Below are 23,650 nucleotides of genomic sequence, written 5' to 3'. Positions count from 1 at the left end.
TTGCAGGACCTTCTGGTTGGCATCATAGCGGTGCATATAAATATTATATACATTCTGTTATTGTAAGTGATAGTTTTATCTTAGAAGACTGTACTCTGCATGTCCTTTTTCAAGTAAATTTTATTATAATAAAATGCATACTTTTAAATTGTGTGAGGAGGCTGGGGGCACAAGAATGTAAGGTTCACCTAATACCCTTGCACCAGCCCTGAATTTTCTCAGTAAGAAAATGAAGACTTAAAAAGTCCCACCCTGCCCAGATGAGATGTAAAAGAATATAACAGCTGGGGCCATAAAGTTATAATGAATTTATTTATTTTTCATTTTTAATGAATGTGATAGAACCCTCTGTAACTCTGTGAACAAATGTGTTTCAGTTGCATCAGAAGAGCCAACATATCTAAGAGAAGGACATAGAGGAAAATCTCCCTTACCAGCTGTGATAGCAGTATTTTTTATCTCTGACTTCATCAACTAGAGGACACTCAATGTATTCAACAATTGCTCAAGACACCATTCACATAAACTCACGGTGGAGCTGCCAGCACATGCTGGACCAGAGAAACTTAAGACGACAGCCCTCTACTGGGAGAAAGTGGAATTACAGCCTCTGGCACAGCAGGCTAAGGTAACTGCAGTGTTTGCTGTCTTCAGGGTTGTTACTAGAAAGAGCAACCTCATCAGCAATAGGAAAAAAAAAAAGATTCTCTACGCGCCATATTAGCATCAGCAACTCTGACCACACTGGGGCCATGGCTGGCTCTGGCTTCTCTTCTCCCTGTGATATCTGCATTACCTGGAGCTGCTGTACTCTCTTCATCAGGCTGGCGTCCAGGGGCTCCAGCTCTGCCATTGCTCCAGCAAGGGACAGGATATGAGGTGTCGTTTTATTGTCCACCGACTCCTGCACTGACCAGCTCAAGGGTTTAACTATCTGCTGTAGACAAATCAGATAGAAAAGACAAAGGAAAGCAAGACTGCTGTGATGCCCACCAAGCGGTTATATCCTGCTGAAGTTTAGAGCTGGAAAAACTAAGAAGGGCGATCCTCGTCTATGGTGTTCATTTCATCTATGGGAGAGCTCTATAACTTGCAGCAACTGTGATTAAGGATTAAGGATCCAGTCAAATCAATGTTCCTGTATAAAGTTCTCGAGTAACATGCATGCATCAGGGCTTCTGCATAAGAATCATAAGCAACAGACAGGAAGTTTCTTGCATAAACTCCTGGAAAAAGACTTTCAAAATCAGGACATTTCTCATCAGCCATGACAAAAAGAGTAAAGTTTACTGATCTACAAAATCCTGAAGGGAAGTTTCTAGTTCTCAATGAAGCTCAAAAGTGGCTAAAAGTTATTACCTTTAAGATATCATAATTTGTCTCCCTTTTAGCTACGTTCCTTGACCTCTGAACTTTCACCTCATTTGCTTCCAGTCTCACAGAATCTCTGGTCTTTTCATGTCTCTCAGCAGCTGAGCTGACCCCTTGGAAATCAGAACCAACAAGAACTGGGCTAGACCCAAAGCAGCTGTGGATGTTACGTAAGATAGTCTCCGCTTCATGCCCCTGCATAAAATACAAAGAGGAAAGAAAAAAAGAAAATCATAATCTAAAGATTTCACAGAGACAAGTCCTGCTGTCTATGTTTCTCAGTACTGCTGTCTGTTGGTCCTTCTCTTGCTTTTTACCCCTTCAATTATTTCTCTGTAAAACTCTTTCCCATTCAAATACTCTTTAGAAACACTCCTACCTCCTTCCTTGACCCTCTCTACCATTCCTGACACTTCTCTTGAGGGTCTGCATCTCATTCTAGCTTCATTCCAAGATTGTCTCTATCATACCCTTCAGCTCCAGAACAACAAAAGCCATTAACTCCACACCTGCGACTAACCATAAGGATAAGAACATAAGAATATAAGAAATATAACCTTTTTGTAAACCGTTATGATGGCGTTATTTTGACGTTTCCGAATGACGGTATATAAAACTCGCTAAATAAATAAATAGCCATGCTGGGTCAGACCAAGGGTCCATCAAGCCCAGCATCCTGTTTCCAACAGTGGCCAATCCAGGCCATAAGATCCTGGCAATTACCCAAACACTAAGAAGATCCCATGCTACTGATGCAATTAATAGCAGTGGCTATTCCCTAAGTAAACTTGATTAATAGCCGTTAATGGACTTCTCCTCCAAGAACTTATCCAAACCTTTTTTGAATCCAGCTACACTAACTGCACTAACCACATCCTCTGGCAACAAATTTCAGAGCTTTATTGTGCGTTGAGTGAAAAAGAATTTTTTCCGATTAGTCTTAAAATGTGCTACTTGCTAACTTCATGGAATGCCCCTAGTCCTTCTATTATTCGAAAGTGTAAATAAATGATTCACATCTACTCGTTCAAGACCTCTCATGATCTTAAACACCTCTATCATATCCCCCCTCAGCCATCTCTTCTCCAAGCTGAACAGCCCTAACCTCTTCAGCCTTTCCTCATAGGGGAGCTGTTCCATTCCCTTTATCATTTTGGTTGCCTTTTCCTGTACCTTCTCCATCGCAACTATATCTTTTTTGAGATGCGGTGACTAGAATTGTACACAGTATTCCAGGTGCGGTCTCACCATGGAGCAATATAGAGGCATTATGACATTTTCCGTTTTATTAACCATTCCCTTCCTAATAATTCCTAACATTCTGTTTGCTTTTTTGACTGCTGCAGCACACTGAGCTGACGATTTTAAAGTATTATCCACTATGATGCCTAGATCTTTTCCTGGGTGGTAGCTCCTAATATGGAACCTAACATCGTGTAACTACAGCAAGGGTTATTTTTCCCTATATGCAACACTTTGCACTTGTCCACATTAAATTTTATTTGCCATTTGGATGCCCAATCTTCCAGTCTTGCAAGGTCTTCCTGTAATGTATCACAATCCGCTTGTGATTTAACTACTCTGAATAATTTTGTATCATCCGCAAATTTGATTACCTCACTCGTCGTATTCCTTTCCAGGTCATTTATATATATATATATATATATTGAAAAGCACCGGTCCATGTACAGATCCCTGAGGCACTCCACTGTTTATGCAACAGATGCAATTTGGAGATCTTGCTATTGGAATTGGCATGAATATCAGAGCACCTGAGTAGCCTCCTGCAGGTGCAGAGGCAGGCATGAATCATCTGTAAAGCTATAAATTCCTCTGTACCCAGGTCCACATGGCAAAATGGAGAAACTCTACCAGACGATGGTGACGAGAAGTAGACCAGGCAATACCTTTTGGTTTGCCCATTGCTTAAGGATAGCCCTTGTACAGTGTAGTATCTGGCTAAGGCCAACTCGCGAGTGTGGAAATGTGCTCATCAGTGGAAAAAATATGACTTTGGTGGATGGAAACAAGACAACGACAACTTCAGAATGTGTTGTTTTTTACTCCTCCATTTTTCACAATCAATGCCCCCTTCATTCCTCCTGTTTGTACACTTGGTTTAGCTCTACTTAATTTGAAAAATGTTTTCAGAATCTCCAATATACTGTAACTCTTCTCTTTCTCTCGATGTTTCAACATTTACTCCCTGGGCCGGGACAGTGAAAATTTCTCACCTCTCACAGGTGTTTGAGGACAGTGGGATGTAAGTTATCATAGTTGGGTAACATCATCTGATGGAGCCTAGTCAGCAAAGATTACTTCAAAGCTTCTGGAAGTTTTTGACACACTCTACAGTGCATGTACGTTACATCCCACATCATGTGGATCCCTTTCATTTCTTAATCTAGTTAAGCAAGGGGAGGTGATGGATTTTGTGAGAATTTATATCCTGCTGTCCTCTAAGAATATCCATTACAGGTAAGCAACTTTCACTGTCTCCAAGGACAAGCAACAAATCCCAAATACAAACTGTGTTTAATGAAAAGGGGGAAAATAAAAAGGAAAAACAGTGCCAATGGACAACTGTTTATGGTAGCAACAAGCCATTTTGCTCATTTCTCTTTTTTTTTTTTTTTTTGAGGCAGTTTGGAAACAATAAAATAATGAAGAGGGAATGGAGTTGCATTCTAAACCTCAAATACGCCAAAGTTAGTGTCATGTCGGGAGTCGTTATCTAAAAACAATAACTTTCCTCCCAATCAGTGCCAGTGCAAGTGTCTGTAGCCACCCTAAGTGTCACGTAGTGTTTCTCCTCTCTCTCTTCTACCCCGACCCACCAGACTCGCATACCACATCTCCATGACTTCTGCCTGTCCCCTTCTCTCCCACTCAACAAACCTCCTTTTGAACGCCATTACAGCACTGATTCCTCCTCCACGCATTTGAAAAATGGCACCCTTGTGTCCGCCTACGGCAACCCACCCACTTCAGGCACTCTAGGTGTTCACCTAGTTCCACCTAATGCTTGTGCTGGGCCTGCTCCCAATAAGATTAAGAGTAAGAGAATCCTTCTCCAGGGGCACTGAAAGTAGGTTATAGACCTTTTGGCCTTTTTGAGAGTGGATGAGACTACAATTGACAGATGAGGCAATTGTGGTTTTTTGAATCTGGGAGCTTTTTGGACACAGTACATTGCATCTGCCTTCTTAAGTTTAGCTTATTAAAACTTAATCGCCTTTCTGAAATAATAATCACCACTGACACACAGAAGTGTGTGTGTGGGGAAGTGTCTCCTATATTCTCATCTGACCCTCCTGAAGGATCTCATGGATAAAAACTACTATGATTTCCTTGAAGGGAACCATGAACTGGAAGAGGTCAAGCATTTTTAGCCCTGGACTCTTCTTCTTCTATAAAGTAAATGTAATGATCTCTGCCATTCTTGTCATAAAATCCACAAAGGAGAGGTCTTGTGGAGGGGCAGAGCTGGTGCAAGCGTATATGGTGTCCTAAGCAAAAACTTTGGTCATGCATTCCTCCCCCAACTTACTTCTAGCACAATGCTTCCTCCTACTGGCAGCAGTGGCTCCAGAAGAGTGCTCCCTTTTTTAGCAGTATTAGATTTGGCACAGCGCCCCCTCTGGGCCTTGTGCTGGCAGGATTTTTCCACCCCCCCTCCCCCTCCCAAACTTTGGTGCTCTAGGCGACTGCCTAGTTGGCCTAATGGAAGCAACGGCCCTGTAGAGGGGACTCTCTCCTGTGGACGAAAGCAAGACCTGTTGACTCCTCGTGATCAGAATATCCTGAGACCCATATGCACACTCCCAGGAATACCCAGACTCTTGTGTCAGAATCATAGGTTGATGGTGTGATCTGAGTGCACATGTGATGAGAAGACAAAACATCTGTGAGGGTATCCCTTGTTTGTTGGCATCTAGACCCTGATGAGCTTCTGTGCCTTAGGAAAACTTCTCCCTCCTGCACTCCAATGCACCTCCAAGAACTGACAACAGATCCCTTCCACCACATGCAATAAGTCTCCAGCAGAGGTTGGACCTCAGTTTCCAAGGCTATTAGTGACGTTGGTGCCAATACACTGATGTACGCAATGGAGACTCCATATATGCAAATTTGACTCATGCATATTCATTGTGGATATCCTGAAAACCCGACTGGCTGTGGGGTCCCCAGGACAGGTTTGGGAAGCTCTGATCTAACCCCTCCTCAAAAACTGCCCATGCCACTATTGCATGGGAAGCAGGAGGATTGGTCGCATCTTGCCGGGACACCTGAGGGAGATCGGTGGTTGGCATATGGGGCTTAGAAGACTGTGGCAATTCCTGAGGCTGATGCGAGGGTGAACTGTCCTCACTCAACCATAGCCAGAATCTCCTTGCTCCCGGCATCATGCGCCAACGGGAACTTTTGCTGCTGCTTGGCATCAATTCTCCTTAATGCCGTTGAAGTAGAAACCTTCCCTTTCATTGGATGAGGAAACTAGATGAAGGGCTATGTCCATGGCCTCTGTGGGTGCTTGATGTCGAGGGAGAGTGATGCTTCCTTAGTGTTGATATCCTGCCAGCATCCGGTGCAGCTCCCAAATCTTTTGACGCCAATGGGCCGGACTTGCCTTTCCCAAAGAGCTTTTCTCACAGCTCTAAGCAGGAATGACATCCTCTGAGGATCATCTTCCTGCACGTGAAGCATTAGGGACATTGTGGTCATCCCCCAGGCACATCACACATCTGTCATGAGGATCTGTGAAAGACAGGATGCGACCACCCCAGGGACACTTGTTAAAGCTGCTGGACTTCTCTTTTTGGGACATTGGCTGAAAAGAAAGTTAGATGAAATCAAATGACTTAATTTTACACAAAAACCAACCCATTTCGCCTGATACACTAATACTGATGTACATAGCAGCTGTGCCAAAAAAAAACCAAACAAACCATGAATAAAACTTAGAAATGTGAACAACACACAGGTGTAAAGTGAGAAAACAGAATAACAGGAACAAGCCAGGAAGCAGTGAGAAGACCACCAGAGAATCTAGCTTGTCAGAATTAAAAACATTTTGGGAGTCAGTGGCACACTGGACTTCATGCTAAGGGCTGGTACATCCCAGCTACTGTAATAGGATTCCTAATGCTACCAATGTGGAACTAGGGGATAGGATTACTGGAGACTAATTCTGACTCTAGCACCAACCTGGTCCTAGTTAATTTACCTCCAGTTATCCATTTGCGTGACAGTAAATAACATTTGCTCTCCTCCTCTTCAAGAAGTCTGCAAACACAAACTCTGCAGCACAGTCACTTCTTCCTAGAGGTGGCCGCATGTGTTTCTGAACTGCTGTGATTGCCAAGCATGTCAATATCTTTCTTGAATGGAGTGTGCTATACAAATCAAATTATTAGTAATATCGTTGTCGCAGATCACAAGTCCTAGGTTCCCCAGTATGAGGAAGCAAAAAAAAAAAAGAGAGAGAGAGAACGGCACCCATCCCTCACCTCTTTAGTCGTCTGGAGGGTAGCATGGTTGAGGCTGGACTCACTGTAGCTCCGTTGGGTCTCTGTAAGTCTTCTCTTTGGAACAATCAGTGCTCCTGTCCTTCCTCTCGCAGTAACTGAAGGATCTGCTCCTCTGCTTTCTCTCGCTGGAGGGGCTACCACTGGGAACAGTAAGTTGTCGGGGTCACTTGGTACGGGTTCATTGCTCATCAGCTGCTGGGAGTGCAGCACTTGTCTGATCACCTCCATTAAGGCTTGGCTGCTGACTTCTTTATCCAGTTCTGCCCAGGGTCCGAAGCAACTCTGCCTCCTCCCTGTTAAGTGCACCAGTCGCTTACAGACCACAGCCACAAGCTTTGGGACATGCCTGAGGCTACGGGCTTCGCAGCCGTGGAGGAGATGTCCCTGTCGGGTCAGATACTGAGCCAGCGTGAAACTGCAGGTTCTGGGCGCTGCACGAGCAAAGACAGTCTGCTGGGAGGCAAGAAACTGGGCAAAGTCAGAGACCAGGCTGATCTGTCCCACAGTCTGGATGGAGCCAGGACGTCGGATACGGACAAAGCGGATAGCTTCCTGGGGACTGACTCGAATTGCATAGATCAGATAACAGGCTATGAGAACCCCTGGGACACAAACACACACACATGCATCTTAGGGACTCTGAAAACCCCCTTTTGTTTGGACATCCAAATTCACTGAGAAAAGTAAACAAACAGGATGCACAAAATATTTTCTATCAAACCAGTGCACAATATAGGGATAGGATAACTCAAAGGGCTAGCACAAGGATGCACCTCTAGTGGATTGGCACAGGGATGCAGAGTCTTGCATCTTTAGACTTGGGGGCTAACGGACAGGACTATTGCTGGATAGCATGATGCCCCAGGCAATAGTTACTAACACTGCTACTTAGCACTTCTATAGCACTACTCATAGGCACTCTCTCCACCCAACATGGTACTCATCCCCATTCCTCCCACCATCTGGCTAGCTGCTTGGCTCCAGGCCACCACTGGGGCAGGCTAAGGCCCAAGAAGTACACAAGCACATCAGGGGCAGGTTGGGAAGGGTACAGAAGGGGGCTGGCAGTGCACGGTCACCCTGCTTTCCCAAGTCTTTGGTGCCCCCAGGGTCTGATACCTTGGGCGGGCAGCCATCTTGCCCGTCCATAGTGACAGCCCTGCTCAGGCAACCGAAAAAGGTTTCAAAAATCAAGGAGGAGTACTGTGAGTGCAACAGATCAATTTAGAATCCCTCACACACATTCAGTAACTACCAGCAAACTACCAGCCACACAGGCCCACCACATGTTACCTGTGCGTCCCAGGCCAGCATGGCAGTGTACCGCTAGCTTCCCCTCCTGCAGCGCAAAGGACATCACCTTCACCGCATCCAGGACTCGCAACACTGAGGCCACCCCAAAATCTGGCAGGCCAAAGTTAAAGAAGAAAACTGCAAAGATTAGGAGACACAAAATTAGGACAAGCCACATAGGGAATGGCTGTAGGACACTCTCCTTCTATACCTGCATCCTTCCTCATACAACCTCCAGTCACACCTTGCAGCTCTCGCTCTGGAATAACTCGATGTTCCACCTCAGTGGTGCCTGCACAAGGATTTCTAGATCTCATGTGCTCAGTGAACAAAACCCAAGAACCTTTATCTTTATATACATGCAACTTATCTCAGATTGAGGTCCAGGGGGTTATATTTACTTCCATTACATCAGGACGTCCCCGGGCCATTAGCCTCATAGGCACAAAAGGCCGGGGACCATGGTTTTCCCCATTTTGTGTCTATGAGAAAAATGCCTGATACATCTGAACCAGAAGGGAAAAATCCCTTTAGTACATCTGGCCCAGGAGCTACTTCTGAGTGACCCTGGGAAAGTCACCTTCTCTGTACTTCAGTTCACTTAACTGCCATTCGCTAATAATAATAATAAAAGTCAGTCATGATTTTGCAATGCTGTTTTTACAGCTGGTTCACCACCTAACAAGAACTCTCTTCCTTTAATCGTGGCCTGGGCCAGAGGCCCTAGACGGCTTACGCTATGGCAGAACTGCTAATCATAATAATGGGGGTGGCAAGAGAGCCACAAAAGAAGATGGACCCTCAGAATTCCCCCCCCCCCCCCCCCCCCCTCTCTCTCTCTCTCTCTCTGGGAGATGAAAAAAAAAGTTTTCACCCCCATAAAAGCAGAGACTCTGAAAAAATGTGCAGCTAAAGCTCCCTAAATATTAAGAGAAGTTGTTGCCCAAAAACAGGAGCGTGGATGCAGCTGTAGGCAAGCCTTAGAGGTGAGAGTGGGGGGAGCTGAGAAAATCACCCGGCGGCAGAGCTGCACGCGTGCAGGAGGCGCGGGGATTAAAATGAACGCAAGGCTCCTTTGCCTTACAAAAGCCAAAGCCAGTCCCTAGCAGAGGTCTGCCGTGGTACAGTCCCTACGCCCTTCTCGCCAGAATGTACGAGGTGCGCCGGAGGGGGGGAGGGGATTTCAGGACTGCCTGCAGGGCACGAGAGAGCGGGAAATGTATTAGAGGACTGCTCGGGGACGCTCTCCTCCTGCATCCCCCTGGGTCACAGGGGATCCGTGTCTGATTTTCCGGCTCGTGGCATAAACGTCCTTGAACAACCGAGATAGCCGGGACGAGGAAATCTTTGGGCACGTTGCAGCTTGGGGGGCAGGCATCCTTCTCTTCCAGCGAGGGTGCCTGCTGGGAAAGGGGCAAGCACTTTACAGAGATGGCCAGGTATCGCTCAGCCTCTTAACCTAACAATTTGGGTTGGAAGGGAGCTAGGCTCTGCGCAGAGAAGAATTCTTTCAAATGTTTGGATTCTGAGTTGCCATAAGGCACCGAGACTGGTACCAGCGCTTGTCATCCATTGTTAAGGGGTATGAGGACAAGCTTTAATTGCAGTGATGAATTCCAACCGACTCTTGCTGGATGGATGCCAACCGATTGTTGTGTTGTTATAAAGAATTGTCAGCCATCTGTCTTGAAGAATAAGGAAAATCTTTAGAAACATCAAGCGCTTGTATGTTGTTTTATTTTGTGGGGGAAGTTGAAATATGGCGTCACCCCCCCATGAGTAGTGTCATCCCCTATGGATAAAGGCCCATCTCATGCCTCAGAGCAAGCCAGGGCTACATAAAGCGGTGCTGGGGAAGCCACGTGCTTGAGACTGGGCGAAACAAGAAAGGGCCGGTGGGTTTTTGCAGTGGCCAGCGGCAGAAGCCTAGGCACCGGCTAGTAAGTGCTGGGATCCAGGTGAAAAAAAAAAAAAAAGACCACACAAAACACAACACTGAAAAAGTAAGGCAGGTGTGAGAGACTCTACTGATTCTATGGAGAGCAAACAAAAGAAGCAAGGTGAGCAAGCAAGCGGGTGAAACTGGAAGGGATCGCACAGAGAACCCTCCCTCTCCTTCCAGAAAAGAAAAAAAAAAAAAACTACAGAGAAGGGGAAGTCATCATGAAGTGCCAGCAAGAAAGAGCAGCTCTGGGTTCAGGTCTGCACCCAAAACAGCAGCTCTCTGTTTTAGTTCCCAAAGGATGCTGCCAAACCAGAAGCAAAACCCTAAAGATAAGTAAGCAGATGGAAGAGCATTTGGCAAAGTTTGCTCAAGGAAGCAAACAAGCTGAGAGCGAACAACAATGTAAGCTGGCATGGGAGACTGGGGAGGGAGGCTCTAATGAGGAAAGTGAGATAGCCTAGCCACAAAGAAAGATGTAGAGGAGATAATGAAGGAGCTGAAACTCGTCAGATCTAGCGTTGCAGCAGCAGTCATAGCAGGTCTTACACAGGAGATGCAGAGCATTTCAGAGTGACCCAGAATGGGAATTACCCAGGAGAACAGATGGACTCAACAGCAGCTTATTTAAGAGCCTCAAAGGAATTAGAGGGAACATTTTTCTTCCATATTTGGTGCCTGTGTCTCATCATTAAAATATTCTGGTCCGCAAGGTTGGCACTGATATATGAGATAAGGAAGATTCAGCTTCCACTGGACCCTTTTCTTATTTGATTGTGAGCTCCAGTTCAGGGGGAATACAGAAAGTACTATTGATTTCCCATCTGTTAGCGGCAGCCAGCAGGTCGGTGGCTAGGCTCTGGAACGACCCAGCTAAGCTCACGGTAGTTGCTTGGCTTAATTATATGTAGTTCATGTTATCTATACAAGAACTGAGCACCGTCTGCACATAAAGGTGGCGCTGACTTTGTTCCAGCAAGTGCAACCGTTCTTACATTTTCTTACTGAGCAGGTGGCAAACCTCACAGACCATTTCAAACATGCATGCAAAACTGGATGGGCATCTACCTCTATGGCAGAAATACTGTATGCATCTAAATGCTTTATTAAAAGCAGCAATAAGCTTGGTTTGTTTTGGGGTTTTTTTACAAGGGATGCTTCTTACGTTTTATTATTTAATTATATTTCAGTACCTACTGGAATCAAATACTTGTTCAGATTTTTTTCTGTATGTTCTTAACTTGTCAGATCTATACAAGGAAATTAAAAGCAAATTCAAAATGAACGACACTAATAATGAATAAAATAGCAATGTCCTCTCTTCTTCATGCAGTCCAAGCTGCCAGAGCCTCCATTCCAGAGGTGCATGTATTTGCAAATAATTTCATATTATCAGATGTATCCTCTTGCGCACCTGCCAGGTGGAATGAGATGCTCCTGTCATTTGCCATGGGATTGGGGGCAGGGAGTCACCATAGCCCCTCCTCCCCCACTTCTGGCCTGAGGTATGGCATGCGGACACACTGTCATGTACTCCTGTTATGGGGTACAGGGCAGGGCTGTTTTGAATACTGTCCTGGGAGGGAACGACGCTGTCTCCCTGTCTGAGTTTCATTTGTGTCTCGTGCATGCTTTCAGTGGCTACAGCTCCTGGCATGACCTCATGCGCAGCTGACATGGTGAAGTGATCCCTTCCAGCCAGGTGAATAAGTGTGGTCTCTGCAGCTGGTGGTAATGCGTCTGTAATAGCTGAATCCTGGCACTCTGCCTGTCCTGTCCTCCCTCCTCACTGCTCACTGCTGCCTCAGCATCTCCCTAATCAGTGATTAGAGCGCAGAGGCTGATCAGCAGGGATATCAGAGACAGCTGAGTAATACAACTGCTCAGATCCTGTATCCGACATGTAAGTGATACAGGAGAGGTGCAGACAGCTGAGCAGTTACAGGTGGGCACGTGTAACCGGAGCGCTTGCCTGAGTTACAGCAAACATCTCTGGTACACATCTAAACCTATAATGTCAAATCAAGTACTGATTGAATTAACACTTATAGAACAGAAGCTCTGGCTGAGGACGTGCAGCTTTCACAGCTGTGTGTGTGAAGCGGACAACTATTCAGTAAGGGATCAATGACTGAAGCCTGCATGGTGCAGCAACCTATATACCACCAGAGCAAACTTTCTGAGTGACCGATCCTGCCAGATCAGCTGAGAGAACAGCAAATCAAATGAGGGATGCAACCTCACTGTGCCAGGGTTCATCTGCTAATGACTTGCCCCAGCACTGCCAATATACCACCTCTGTGAACCAGACCCAAAGCCAGCACAGCACAGCACAGGAGAGATCACAATTCAGCAGAAGCAGAAATAGCCTCTCAGAAGGGAATGTCTGCAGTACTTAGCATCTTTTCCATAGCTAAAATAAAAACTCATAGGGGGAGCAATATTCAGCCACTATCTGCCTAAACATATCCGGCTAACTTGTCACTAATATACCCGGCTATCTAATGTAATAGTTAGCTGGATAAGTTCATCTGGCTAACTTAGCCGGATAAAGCTGATTATCGGCACTTATCCAGCTAAGCCAACCAGATACTGTAATAGCTCCATCCTGGAATGCTCCCATCCTCCCCTCATTTAGCTGGCTACGTAGCACATAAAGAGTTATCCGGCTGATAGGTGACCGCCAAATACAGACGAATATTAAAACAGCATCATTTAGCTGGATCAGTCCGAATTTATCCAGCTAAACGTCGCTGAATATCGGCTTCACACTGTACATCCTTCTCGGGCTGGGCTGACGCTGCAAGTGCCTGTTCAGCTCCCCTGCAGATACTTCTGGGTTCTTTTTTTTTTTTGGCTGACAATGGTAAATCTCTTTCTTAAAATGCCCTGCTAGACCTCGGTAGGACACGAAATTAGCATTCAAAGAATGCAACAGTTTTAAAGGCAAATCTTAGGTGGTGCGCTCTCGAGGGACATGAAGTATCCCGGAGATATTTCTGAGGTTGCTGCAGCCTTGAAATCTGGGCAGTGCTGGGACGAGACACCTCTTGCATGAGCAAAATGCCCCAGGGTGTGGGGGGCACTGCTTGATGTAATGGGGCCTGTGTGTGTTTGGGGGGAAAATGTGGCTCAGGGTCTGCAGAAAACGCTCTGGGGGTGCAGAGAGACTTTCAGGCTGGCAATAACGTAGCACATTTCATCCACTCTCCTTTTTCCCTCTCCCCCCTTCCTATACATCTCTTTAACCACTTTATGTAACACACGTGCAGTCATTTCAATAAAGTTTCTTGAATCTGAATCTATTATTCACCCTCCCAGCACCCCCTCCCCTCTACATACTCTGGGACCTCCTCTCTCTATGTCTTATTACTACTCTCTCCAGTACCCCCTCACCTGTATATCCCCTGGGATGTGCTCTCCTGTGCATGCTCGGTTACCTGCTCTCCCGTACATGCTCGGTTACCTGCTCTCCTGTGCATGCTCGGTTACCTGCTCTCCTGTGCATGCTCGTTACCTGCTCTCCTGTGCATGCTCTGCATGCTCGGTTACCTGCTCTCCTGTGCATGCTCAGTTACCTGCTCTCCTGTGCATGCTCAGTTATCTGCTCTCCTGTGCTTCCTGTTACCCACCTTCTCATGTATTGCGCGTTGCCTGCTCTTCACCTTCTCACTCTGTCACTCCACTGAAACAGATATAGACTGATATATACATACATAAGCATACAGATACATATGCTCACTGTGACACATCGTATACCTCCTCCTCTCCTTTTTCATTGTGCGGGCAGCACCCATTCATGTCTCATTCACAGTATATCTCAGAATCGCACGCTGGGGGCCAGGGTCTCTCCAGTTCCCTACCCAAATCACTTACTACCGCCATCCATGAAGGTCTGAGGGAGGTAGGAGAATCCACTCTCTGCCTGCAAAGGGTCCCCGCAGTGGGCATGCTCCCCTGGCACCTGGGCGTTGACCAATGATTTTATGTTACACCTGTGAACCAAAGGCAAGGCGTTACAAGGGCCAGCAAACCAAAGGCTTTGTGCTGGGCTTTGCTTTTCACAGCCGGATGCAACAAGCAAAATAATGGATCTGGAGACTGAATTTCCCCCAGGGATTTTCCCATTTTGCGTCTATGGGAAAAATGCACACTATATCGGTTGATGACAATACGGAACACGATGGTCCATTTTTTTATGAACTCGCCATCCTGAAAAACATCTTTTCACAGACCTAGCATATTCCTAAGAAAGCCATTCCTATAGAACTTCCCCTCATGAAAGCATTATTTCACACTTCCAATACATCAAAACACTAGAGCAGTGTCTGCACTCAAAATTAATGTAACACCAAGATGAATGCAGAAAATGTTTGCATAGTCCGTTATAGTTGTTCAAATAAATCTTTTTATTCATATGGCAACTCCACTGTTTTTCATTGTTACTTTCAAAGGGGTCCCCCGACACGGACCCATGTTTCGCCGAGGCTGCATCAGGAGGGACAAACAATTTGTATCAACAAGTCTAAAGGCAAAACATAAAAGGACTATGTTAATCAATGGAACATACGCCGACAGCAAATTTTATAGATCAGACATTAAAACATACTTTATGAAGCTTACAAATGTGTGGCAGGGCGCGTACATCAATACAACAATATATTTTTAAGCACTGTCAAAAAAAGGCCAAACCATGTGGCCCTCAGCTTGCACAGCAGCTGACAGGGAAAAACAACCAATCAACAGCAGAGCAATGTAACCAATCAGAGTCAAGTGAAATACAAGCACTCGAGTTCCTTATTCAGTCCGTGAGGAGTGACAGTGTTTAAAATGTATATCCATTTTTGCTCTCTACGAATTAGATAGTCAGAGAAGTTGCCCCTCTACTAGGAAAAGCAACGACCTCTAAGAAAAAGTAAAATAAATCTGATACAGCAGGTGAACACTGAACCCAATGGTCAACAAGAGGTGCATTTTCTCGTGTGTGCTTATGTTGGACCTGTGTGGCCCTAATTTACAATTTAGTTGTAACATACATTCTTCTCAGATAGCCTTTCTGGACATTCTTATATCACTTGATAATTCAACTTTTTCCACAACTATTTTTAGAAAAGAAACTGATCGTAATACCTTACTCAGGTTTGATAGTTGTCACCCTAGGGCTTTGAAAAGGAATATACCTACGGGTCAGTTCTTGTGGTTACGCTGGCTCTGTTCATCTAAGACTGACTTTATCATCAAAGCTAAGGAGATGATGTCCCTGTTTAAGTAGAGGGTACCCCAGTAAAGTGTCTAAGACAAGCCTTTAAATGGGCTCTATATGTTAATAGAGATTTGTTATTTTTGCCATCAGTATGTAGTACAGATAAGACATTGAACTGTATTTTACCCTTTTCTCCGTTAAGTAATCCCATCACTCAGATCATACGTAAACATTGGCATTCACTATCCCTTCAACAACTTTTTCAGGGATCTTTATGGTTTACACATCGGAGAGGCAGGAATTTACGAGATCTTGTTGACACACTCTGATTCAAGTTTGAGACGAACTTTTATCAGGCTATTGGAGTACATAAACCCTGTGGGCAATGTTCCGCTGCCCATACAACACCATTTCACATTTTGTACACCCCTTCTGGGAAAAGTACCTGTTACGGTAGCTCGGATTGTAATTCTGAAGGGGTTATTTATATCATTCGATGCCCTTGCCAAAAACTGTATGTGGGGAAAACTATCAGGCGGGTAAAAACTAGAATTATTGAACACAGGTCCAACATCAAGCACACACGTGAAAATGCACCTCTTGTTGACCATTGGGTTCAGTGTTCACATACTGTATCAGATTTATTTTACTTTGTCTTAGAGGTCGTTGCTTTTCCTAGTAGAGGGGGCAACTTCTCTGAATATCTGATTCGTAGAGAGCAAAAATGGATATACATTTTAAACACTGTCACTCCTCAGGACTGAATAAGGAACTCGAGTGGATGTATTTCACTTGACTCTGATTGGTTACATTGCTCTGCTGTTGATTGGTTGTTTTTCCCTGTGCAAGCTGATTGGTCCACGTGGTTTGGCGCCTTTTTTGACAGTGCTTAAAAATACATTTGTTGTATTGATGTACGCGCTCCCTGCCACACATTTGTAAGCTTCATAAAGGTATGTTTTAATGTCTGATCTATAAAATTTGCTGTCCGTATGTTCCATTGATTAACATAGTCCTTTTATTTTGCCTTTAGACTGTTGATACAAATTGTTTGTCCCTCCCGAGCAGCCTCGGCGAAACACGGGTCCGTGTCGGGGACCCCTTTGAAAGTAACAATGAAAACAGTGGAGTTGCCATATGAATAAAAAGATTTATTTGAACAACTATAACGGACTGTGCAAACATTTTCTGTTTCATCTTGGTGTTACACTTCCAATACATAAAACATAAGAACATAACAAAAGCAATTCCTGTCCTAAGGACACTCCATTATAAGCACAGCCCCCAGTTTCCTGCACCAGCTCAAGGGTTAATTCTGCAGCAAGGTAGAAAATTCTGCATCAGTTATGTGGTAGAAAACCCCTCACTTCCCAAACAGAACGGGCTGTGCTCCTGCAGACGCCAAGGGCAGAAACGAGGGTGCTCTTCTGTTTTGCTGCTGTTCAGACAGCGACAGAAGAAGTTTGTTCAAACTACCTTCAGACCCCCGCAACCGCTCCATCCTTGCACGGACATGCACATTGCACAGAGCTGGAGAGGCTGCTAAATTTCTTCTAATCTAACTTGTTGCGATGCAATTCTGAACAGCCTGCAGAGTTGCACGGTACCTGTTCCCTTTGGTCAGCGCCTGCTCGCAGCTGCAGTTTTTCAGGCGACGATCGCTGACAAACTGACGTGTGTACAATGGAAAATGTCAGCGTCAGCGCTGTTGCCTCCCCTGACCCAAATACGCCCCCCTCCCCCAGTGACGTCTCTTTTTAACCAGACTAAAAGGATGTGTGCTGTGGAAGCCAGTGCACAATTTCTAACAAGAATAAGGTGGTCCCTTTACTCGGGTAAATACCTATCTAGCCAGGTAAAGTCTGAAAATGTTTTATTGAGCAGTGACATGGGTACGTTGTACCTCATAACAGGCTAATGCAATACTGTGCACTGGCTGCAGTGCACGGCTCAACCCGCGATTGGACGCAGGTTTTGGATGAGCATCCGCAACCCTTGATGCACAAGGGGGTTAGCACATCCAAAACACGTGTCCAATCACAAGGGTAGGTATAGCATCATTACATGCAAAAATGCATGCTGATGAGGCTATCTATTCCCCCCCAATGCCAAAAAAAAAATGTGCGCCCTGAGCAGGTGTTAATTTTGGAGGAGCCCAAAAATTGAACAGAAGAGCAGAAAACACTGCTGTTCTGTACTTTCTTCCGACTTAATATCTTGGCGATATTAAGTCGGAGGAACTAAACGATTAGAATGCCCCCCAAAAAAGAAAGAAAAAGTGTGCCGGAGGTCAGGTTAGGAAAAGGATGCTTAATTAACGAGCATCTATTTTCCTAACCCGTGGCTGTGCACAGATTAGGAAAAGTGACACTCTAATACTGAGCATCCGTTTTCCTAACCTCTCCCAGGCAACCGCTGCCGAGGAGGCACTAGGGGCGCACAGTTTCTCCTAGCGCCTCCTTTTTACAGCGGCAGCCCATTTGCATTTTGCACTGGGTGCCCCGAAGAAGTGGATCGACATGCATTTGGGGAGCAGGCGCCCAATCATGAGCGCCCATTTAACACGCAGCAATATTGCGTCGGCCTGTAAGACCTCTTGTCTTCTAGCTCAGCTGGGCCGGTTCCTTTATCAGTCGCTCTAGTGTGGTCAGAGCACTCCTGCCTTGTCATTCTAGAATGCAGCAAGCAGGACTGCAGCGGCCAGAAGTGCAGCTCACTGAAAATCCACATGGATTTCCCCCTACAGGAATTTACAAGTAATTGAAATCTCAGTTTATTGCAAATTTAATTTCTATTACTTCTTTTCAGCGGCCTGCTTTGTAGCTGCATGTGCAATTGGGATCTTTAAAAGACTTTTACACATGAAAAGAAAGGAAACATTTCTGCTGGGCATCCTAACTCCACATGGCATGCAGTAAAGAGGCGATGGCCTGTGCTTATATTCTAAGACCTGCCAGGATTTCCTGAGCTTTTCAGAAAGCTGGACACAGTGTTTCCAGAGTCATTAGTACACAAGGGACAAAGTTTTGTTCTGTTTAATAAACCTGCTTACAAAGAGAAATTTTATGGAACAGGTTCTGTTAGAAAGTAAAAAAAAAAATTATTTTTTTTGTAAGGAGTAAAGGAAAAAACCGGTTTTGCTGGAGGATAGCTGGACAGTACTGCTGTGACTGGAAGTCTGTTGTTGGTGGGCCAGGCTGAATAAGGCTGGAAGGAAATATGCAGTATGTGCATCGACAGGGGTGATGAGTTAGAGCTGCATGTCACTGTAATTTAGTGTTCTGTATTATTTCTTGTCACCATTCTATTTTATAACTTAATTTTGCATATTTATGATCCACTTTCAGAACAATAAGTTTGAACAAAGCAGGATATAGCAATAAAAAACATAAACCTACAATTGTACATGTAATTAAGAGCTTAGAAAGGTATCTTGCTCTGCAAGGTGTGGCATGAAAAGGCAGACAGCTCTAGCTGTGATAGTGTGACACCTGCTCTTACACCCACATTACAGTCCATATCTGTGAACAGGGGAGTAGTAACTGGTAATGATATCCCAACTTTGTAAACTGAGATTGTTGCGTTGCCTCCATCCTCTTTCCTCTGCTCACCCTCCTCCCACATCCCCATCCCCATTCCTGCCCAACACTTCACCGTTTAAGATGGGGATCGCTTACTGTTTGAACTGCTCCATAATCTTATGCTCCTTAATGAGACGGGTGGATGGTCGTGCCATGGCCAAAATGTCATCAGTGACCCTGAAACAAAAATCCGAGAATTAATTCTATACAGCCAGGGCTGAGGAAGACCTCATCAGGTTCCTATTTCTGAAAACCCTTGATCCTCTTTCCAAAAATGTCTTGGTCACTCCCCCTGTGTGCAAATCCCAGCACACGCTCATGGGAAGAGGTCACCCTCCTACCTAAGCTAGTCATCTCCACAAACTGCATCACCCTCTTCAATAACTCTTTCCCACATCATTTGCCTCTAGAGCAGGGGTGGGCAATTCCCGTCCTCGAGGGCCACAAACCAGTCTGGTTTTCAGGATATCCCTAATGAATATGCATGACATAGATTTGCATACAACTGAGGCAGAGTGCATGCAAATCTCTCTCATGCATATTCATTAGGGATAGCCTGAAAACCAGACTGGTTTGTGGCCCTCGAGGACCGGAATTGCCCACCCCTGCTCTAGAGACTGCAATACATCATCATCGAATCATTGCTATGCCTATGGAAAAAATAAATCACAAAAGTCTTACAACTTTAATGGCCCACTAAGTGATGGTAAAGCAGAGATCGAGTTGGGTCTGTGGTATTAGAGTAGGAAGGGAAAACAGGCAGATTTATCTGCTTTATAGTTTAGCAGATGGAGAAGTATATCTGTCCTGAGCCCTTCCCTTAATCCTTTATAGTAACTCTGGAATCATTCCTTTAGTCCTAAGCGCCTCCTTCCCTCAAATTCAAAGCCCTTTCTCCATTCTTCAGCTCTGTCTTCAGTCTTGAAATTCTTCCTCCTCCTTTGAGCCATTCCTTTATTTCACAGGCACCCGATCTCCTTTTACTCACCAGGAGGAGTAAAGTCCTCTGATTGCTTGCTGGTCAGGGCTCCATCCCTTTGGTCCTTCGTAGCGACACTCCCGTCCTCCACAGGTCAAGGAGCAAATGAGGTGCTGAGGGATGGCTTTGATCAGATTCTCCCGGGCCTGGGAATATGAGGGTTGTGGATCTAAAGCATGATGGCTCATGCTGAGGGTTCACAGGGTCTCTTGAGAGCACAGAAATTGAGCTGCAACAGAATAAGAAGCAGTAAGACAAGACTCAGAGAAGAGAGGTGACAAGAGTGTGGAGCAAAAGAAATGAGGAGGAGAGAGCAAAAGTAAGCTGTGGGAAGCTGCAAAGACTAAAATATTTCGGGCTGGCGGGGAAGTATTAATTCAGGTTGGTTACTTATTACAAAAACCAAAAAAAACATACAACAAATATACAACAATTTATAAGAATGAAGTGAAAACTACCCACATACAATAAATCTGTTCAAAAAAATCAATTAAAAACAATAAAAGACACTAACAAGGGCCCAAAGAAACATAAAAACAAACACACAGAACAAAAATGTTTTATTGAGAACACCACACATAAACATCCATATATAATGATATTATCTAATTGAAGCTTCTATGCCTTTAAGCTGTGATTTCCAATGATAAACTGGATTAACAATTTCTTCCAAATCTTCAACATGGAAAAATCCCAAAGGAAGAGACTGTAATTTGTCGTTAAACTGAAGTTTCTGAACACTGGAAACAATCAACAGAGAGTCCACAGCAATAGAGAAAAGAAACAGATCGCTTCTTAAAGAGATAATGTACAGACAGAGATCATAAATGCTGAACTGACTTTCCAAATCAAATCAGAAATCTTCCTAACGCAATCAGCAGTTGAACTGCCCATAGGGGCGGATTTTCAGAGCCCTGCTCGCGTAAATCCGCCCAAAACCGGGCGGATTTACGCGAGCAGGCCCTGCGCGCCGGGAAGCCTATTTTACATAGGCCTCCCGGCGCGCGCAGAGCCCCGGGACTCGCGTAATCCGGGGTTCTCGGAGGGGGCGTGTCGGGGGCGTGTCGGGGGGCGGGCCCGGTCGTCGCGGCGTTTCGGGGGCGTGTCGGCAGCGTTTTGGGGGCGGGTACGGGGGCGTGGCTACGGCCCGGGGGCGTGGCCGCGCCCTCCGTACCCGCCCCCAGGTCGCGGCCCGGCGCGCAGGAGTCCCGCTCGCGCGCGGGGATTTACGCCTCCCTCCGGGAGGCGTAAATCCCCCGACAAAGGTAGGATGGGGGTTTAGACAGGGCCGGGCGGGTGGTTAGGTAGGGAAAGGGAGGGGAAGGTGAGGGGAGGGCAAAGGAAAGTTCCCTTCTAGGCCGCTCCGATTTCGGAGCGGCCTAGGAGGGAACGGGGGTAGGCTGCGCGGCTCGGCGCGCGCAGGCTATACGAAATCGATAGCCTTGCGCGCGCCGATCCAGGATTTTAGCCGATACGCGCGACTACGCGCGTATCTACTAAAATCCAGCGTACTTTTGTTTGCGCCTGGAGCGCAAACAAAAGTAGGCTATTCGCGCTCGTCTGAAAATCTACCCCAATATGAACAATATGTGTGATGGACGTATAGGGCCAGATTTTCAAAGGGGTACGCACGTAAGATACGCGCGTACCCCCCGAAAACCTGCCCGAAGTTCCCCCTGCGTGCACCGAGCCTATATTGAGTAGGCTCGGCGGCGCACGCAAGCCCCGGGGTGCGTGTAATTCCCGGGCTTTCCTAGGGGGGCATGTCGCAGCGGCGCGTCATTTGGGGGGCGGGCCGTGGGCGTGGTTCTGGCCCGGGGGCATTTTGGGGGCGTGGCCAAGGCCTCCTGAATTTGCTCCCGGGCCTGGCAATCGCGCGACGGCAGCTGGCCCGGTGCGTGCAAGTTACGCCTGCCTTGGGCAGGCATAACTTATGCAACAAAGGTAGGGGGTTAGGTAGGGGAAGGGAAGATGTGGGGGGGTGGAAGGAAAGTTCCCTTCGAGCCTGCTCCGATTTCGGAGCGGCCTCGGGGGGAACGGAGGCAGGCTGCGTGGCTCGGTGTCGCGCAGGCTGCCGATTTTGCACAGCCTTGCGCGCGCCGATCCCGGATTTTAACAGATACGCGCGTATCTATTAAAATCCCGCGTACTCTTGTTTGCGCCTGGTGCGCAAACAAAAGTACGCGTGTGCGCAAATTTGTAAAATCTACCCCATAATATTTTAATTTAAACCTTGAACTCTTACCAAAACTTTTGTTAAGAACTTCACATCCATGTTAAGCAATGAAATTGGCCTATAATTTAAGCATAACAACAATCCTTATCTTTGCGAGACAGAGTAATAACAACTTGATACATAAATTGAAGTAATATACCGTTACCTAAGTTATCATTACATACTTTGACTAATCTGATAGGAATCAATTTTTTTAAATACCTTAGAAAACTATGAAGGCAAACTCTCTTCCTCAGTAGATATAAAATTGGGGAAACTCTTAAATCACTACTGAGATATCTTGCCCTGAAATCAGCATCTTATGCCTATCATGTGGTGAAAAATATTCAGAGGGATAGCCATGTTAGTCTGGTGCAGCAAAAAATGACAACAGTTGGGTGGCACTTTTTTGGACTAACCAATTTATTGAAGCATGAGCTTTCAAGGACAGTGTCCATTTCATCAGAAGCATCTGATGAAGTTTCAATAAATTGATTCGTCTACAAGATGCCACTCAACTCCTGCCATTTTAAGCCTATCGTTCTCCTTTTGTGAAATCATGGGAAAAGTAATATCCTGAAAGGGTTATCCCACCTCCTAGCTTCAAATAGTGTTTCAGAAGCATATGCATTTTTGTGTAGCATTGTATAAATTCTCTACTGATATTGGTTGCGTGGCTCTATCCCCATTCATTTTATAAACTGCACCAAGGGCTCTAGTTGTAGTTTGCATCTTGATTAAATGATACATATTCCACTTTCCCATGACTATTGTATCAAGCTCATATTTTTCCTTTTTCAAATTTTGAAAATCTGAGGTAGAAAGAATGTATTTGTATAACTGCTTTCTTTTAATCTCCTGATTTAAGAAGACATAAATCCTTTCTGAGTCTCTTTCTGAAGTGCAGAAGCTTTTGATATAATATCCCTAAAAAGAGCTTTCCCTGCATTCCAAATCTTTTGTAGGCTTTAATCTCCAGTACAGTTTTTCTCTAAAATAATGATTTACGTCAGATTCAATTTCTTCTTTTACTTTCTTATCCTTAAAGAAGTTGACATTAATTCTCTATTTAGGAATCGCTGGGGTAAATCACTGAAGTGTTCAATGTCAAACCTGCTGCAGAATGGGCTGAAAGCCCTGGTGAAAATATCTGAGTCTTACCAATACATTTACCAATACATTTACCAATGTATTTAACAAACAAACAAACAAACAAAAATCCAGCCTGGAAAAGGATTTATAACCATTTGAAAAGAATGTACATTTTCATTTAGTCAGATAATAAAACCTCTAAGTATCAAGCAGCTTTATCTCTTGTATTATCTTATAAATAAAGGATCTTGTTTTTCAATGTCTCATGTCAGATGTATTTGTGACCTCATTAAAATATCCCCTCCCCCTAAATATTTTCATATGGAATATTACAAATTAACTGCATCATCTGCTCCAGAGAAGAAGTCTCATCCACATTGGGTTCATAGTAGGATACTGGCAGAAGAGCAGTTCCCCCCTCTGGATCTGTAAAGCAGCATAAA

The 23,650-nt window shown here is 45.2% G+C and overlaps 1 protein-coding gene across 1 annotated transcript; it reads right to left on the bottom strand.

Annotated features, from left to right (window-relative positions):
* Positions 1-382: 382 nt before the first annotated feature.
* LOC115099058 (protein tyrosine phosphatase domain-containing protein 1-like) lies at positions 383-20,088 on the bottom strand. The gene is made up of 8 exons (XM_029616336.1): positions 19,910-20,088; positions 19,018-19,098; positions 14,014-14,132; positions 8,196-8,333; positions 6,882-7,504; positions 1,360-1,566; positions 797-937; positions 383-400 (listed from the first exon to the last, which is right to left on the bottom strand). Exons 1-8 carry the CDS (start codon positions 20,086-20,088, stop codon positions 383-385), a joined length of 1,506 nt encoding a protein of 501 aa, XP_029472196.1.
* Positions 20,089-23,650: the final 3,562 nt, after the last annotated feature.

This window comes from Rhinatrema bivittatum, chromosome 9 (genome assembly GCF_901001135.1).
Source record: "Rhinatrema bivittatum chromosome 9, aRhiBiv1.1, whole genome shotgun sequence".
NCBI classification, from domain to species: Eukaryota; Metazoa; Chordata; class Amphibia; order Gymnophiona; family Rhinatrematidae; genus Rhinatrema; species Rhinatrema bivittatum.
This window is presented reverse-complemented; position numbering and strand designations above follow the sequence as displayed.

What these genes read in the sequence shown, in the direction of transcription:
- LOC115099058 (XM_029616336.1), bottom strand. Translation starts at nt 20,088, where the DNA reads ATGAGCCATCATGCTTTAGATCCACAACCCTCATATTCCCAGGCCCGG. An exon ending in ATTATGGAGCAGTTCAAACA is followed by an intron (nt 14,133 to 19,017) that starts GTAAGCGATCCC and finishes TTTGGTTCACAG; the next exon opens with GTGTAACATAAAATCATTGG. An exon ending in CCCTCCAGACGACTAAAGAG is followed by an intron (nt 1,567 to 6,881) that starts GTGAGGGATGGG and finishes TATTTTATGCAG; the next exon opens with GGGCATGAAGCGGAGACTAT.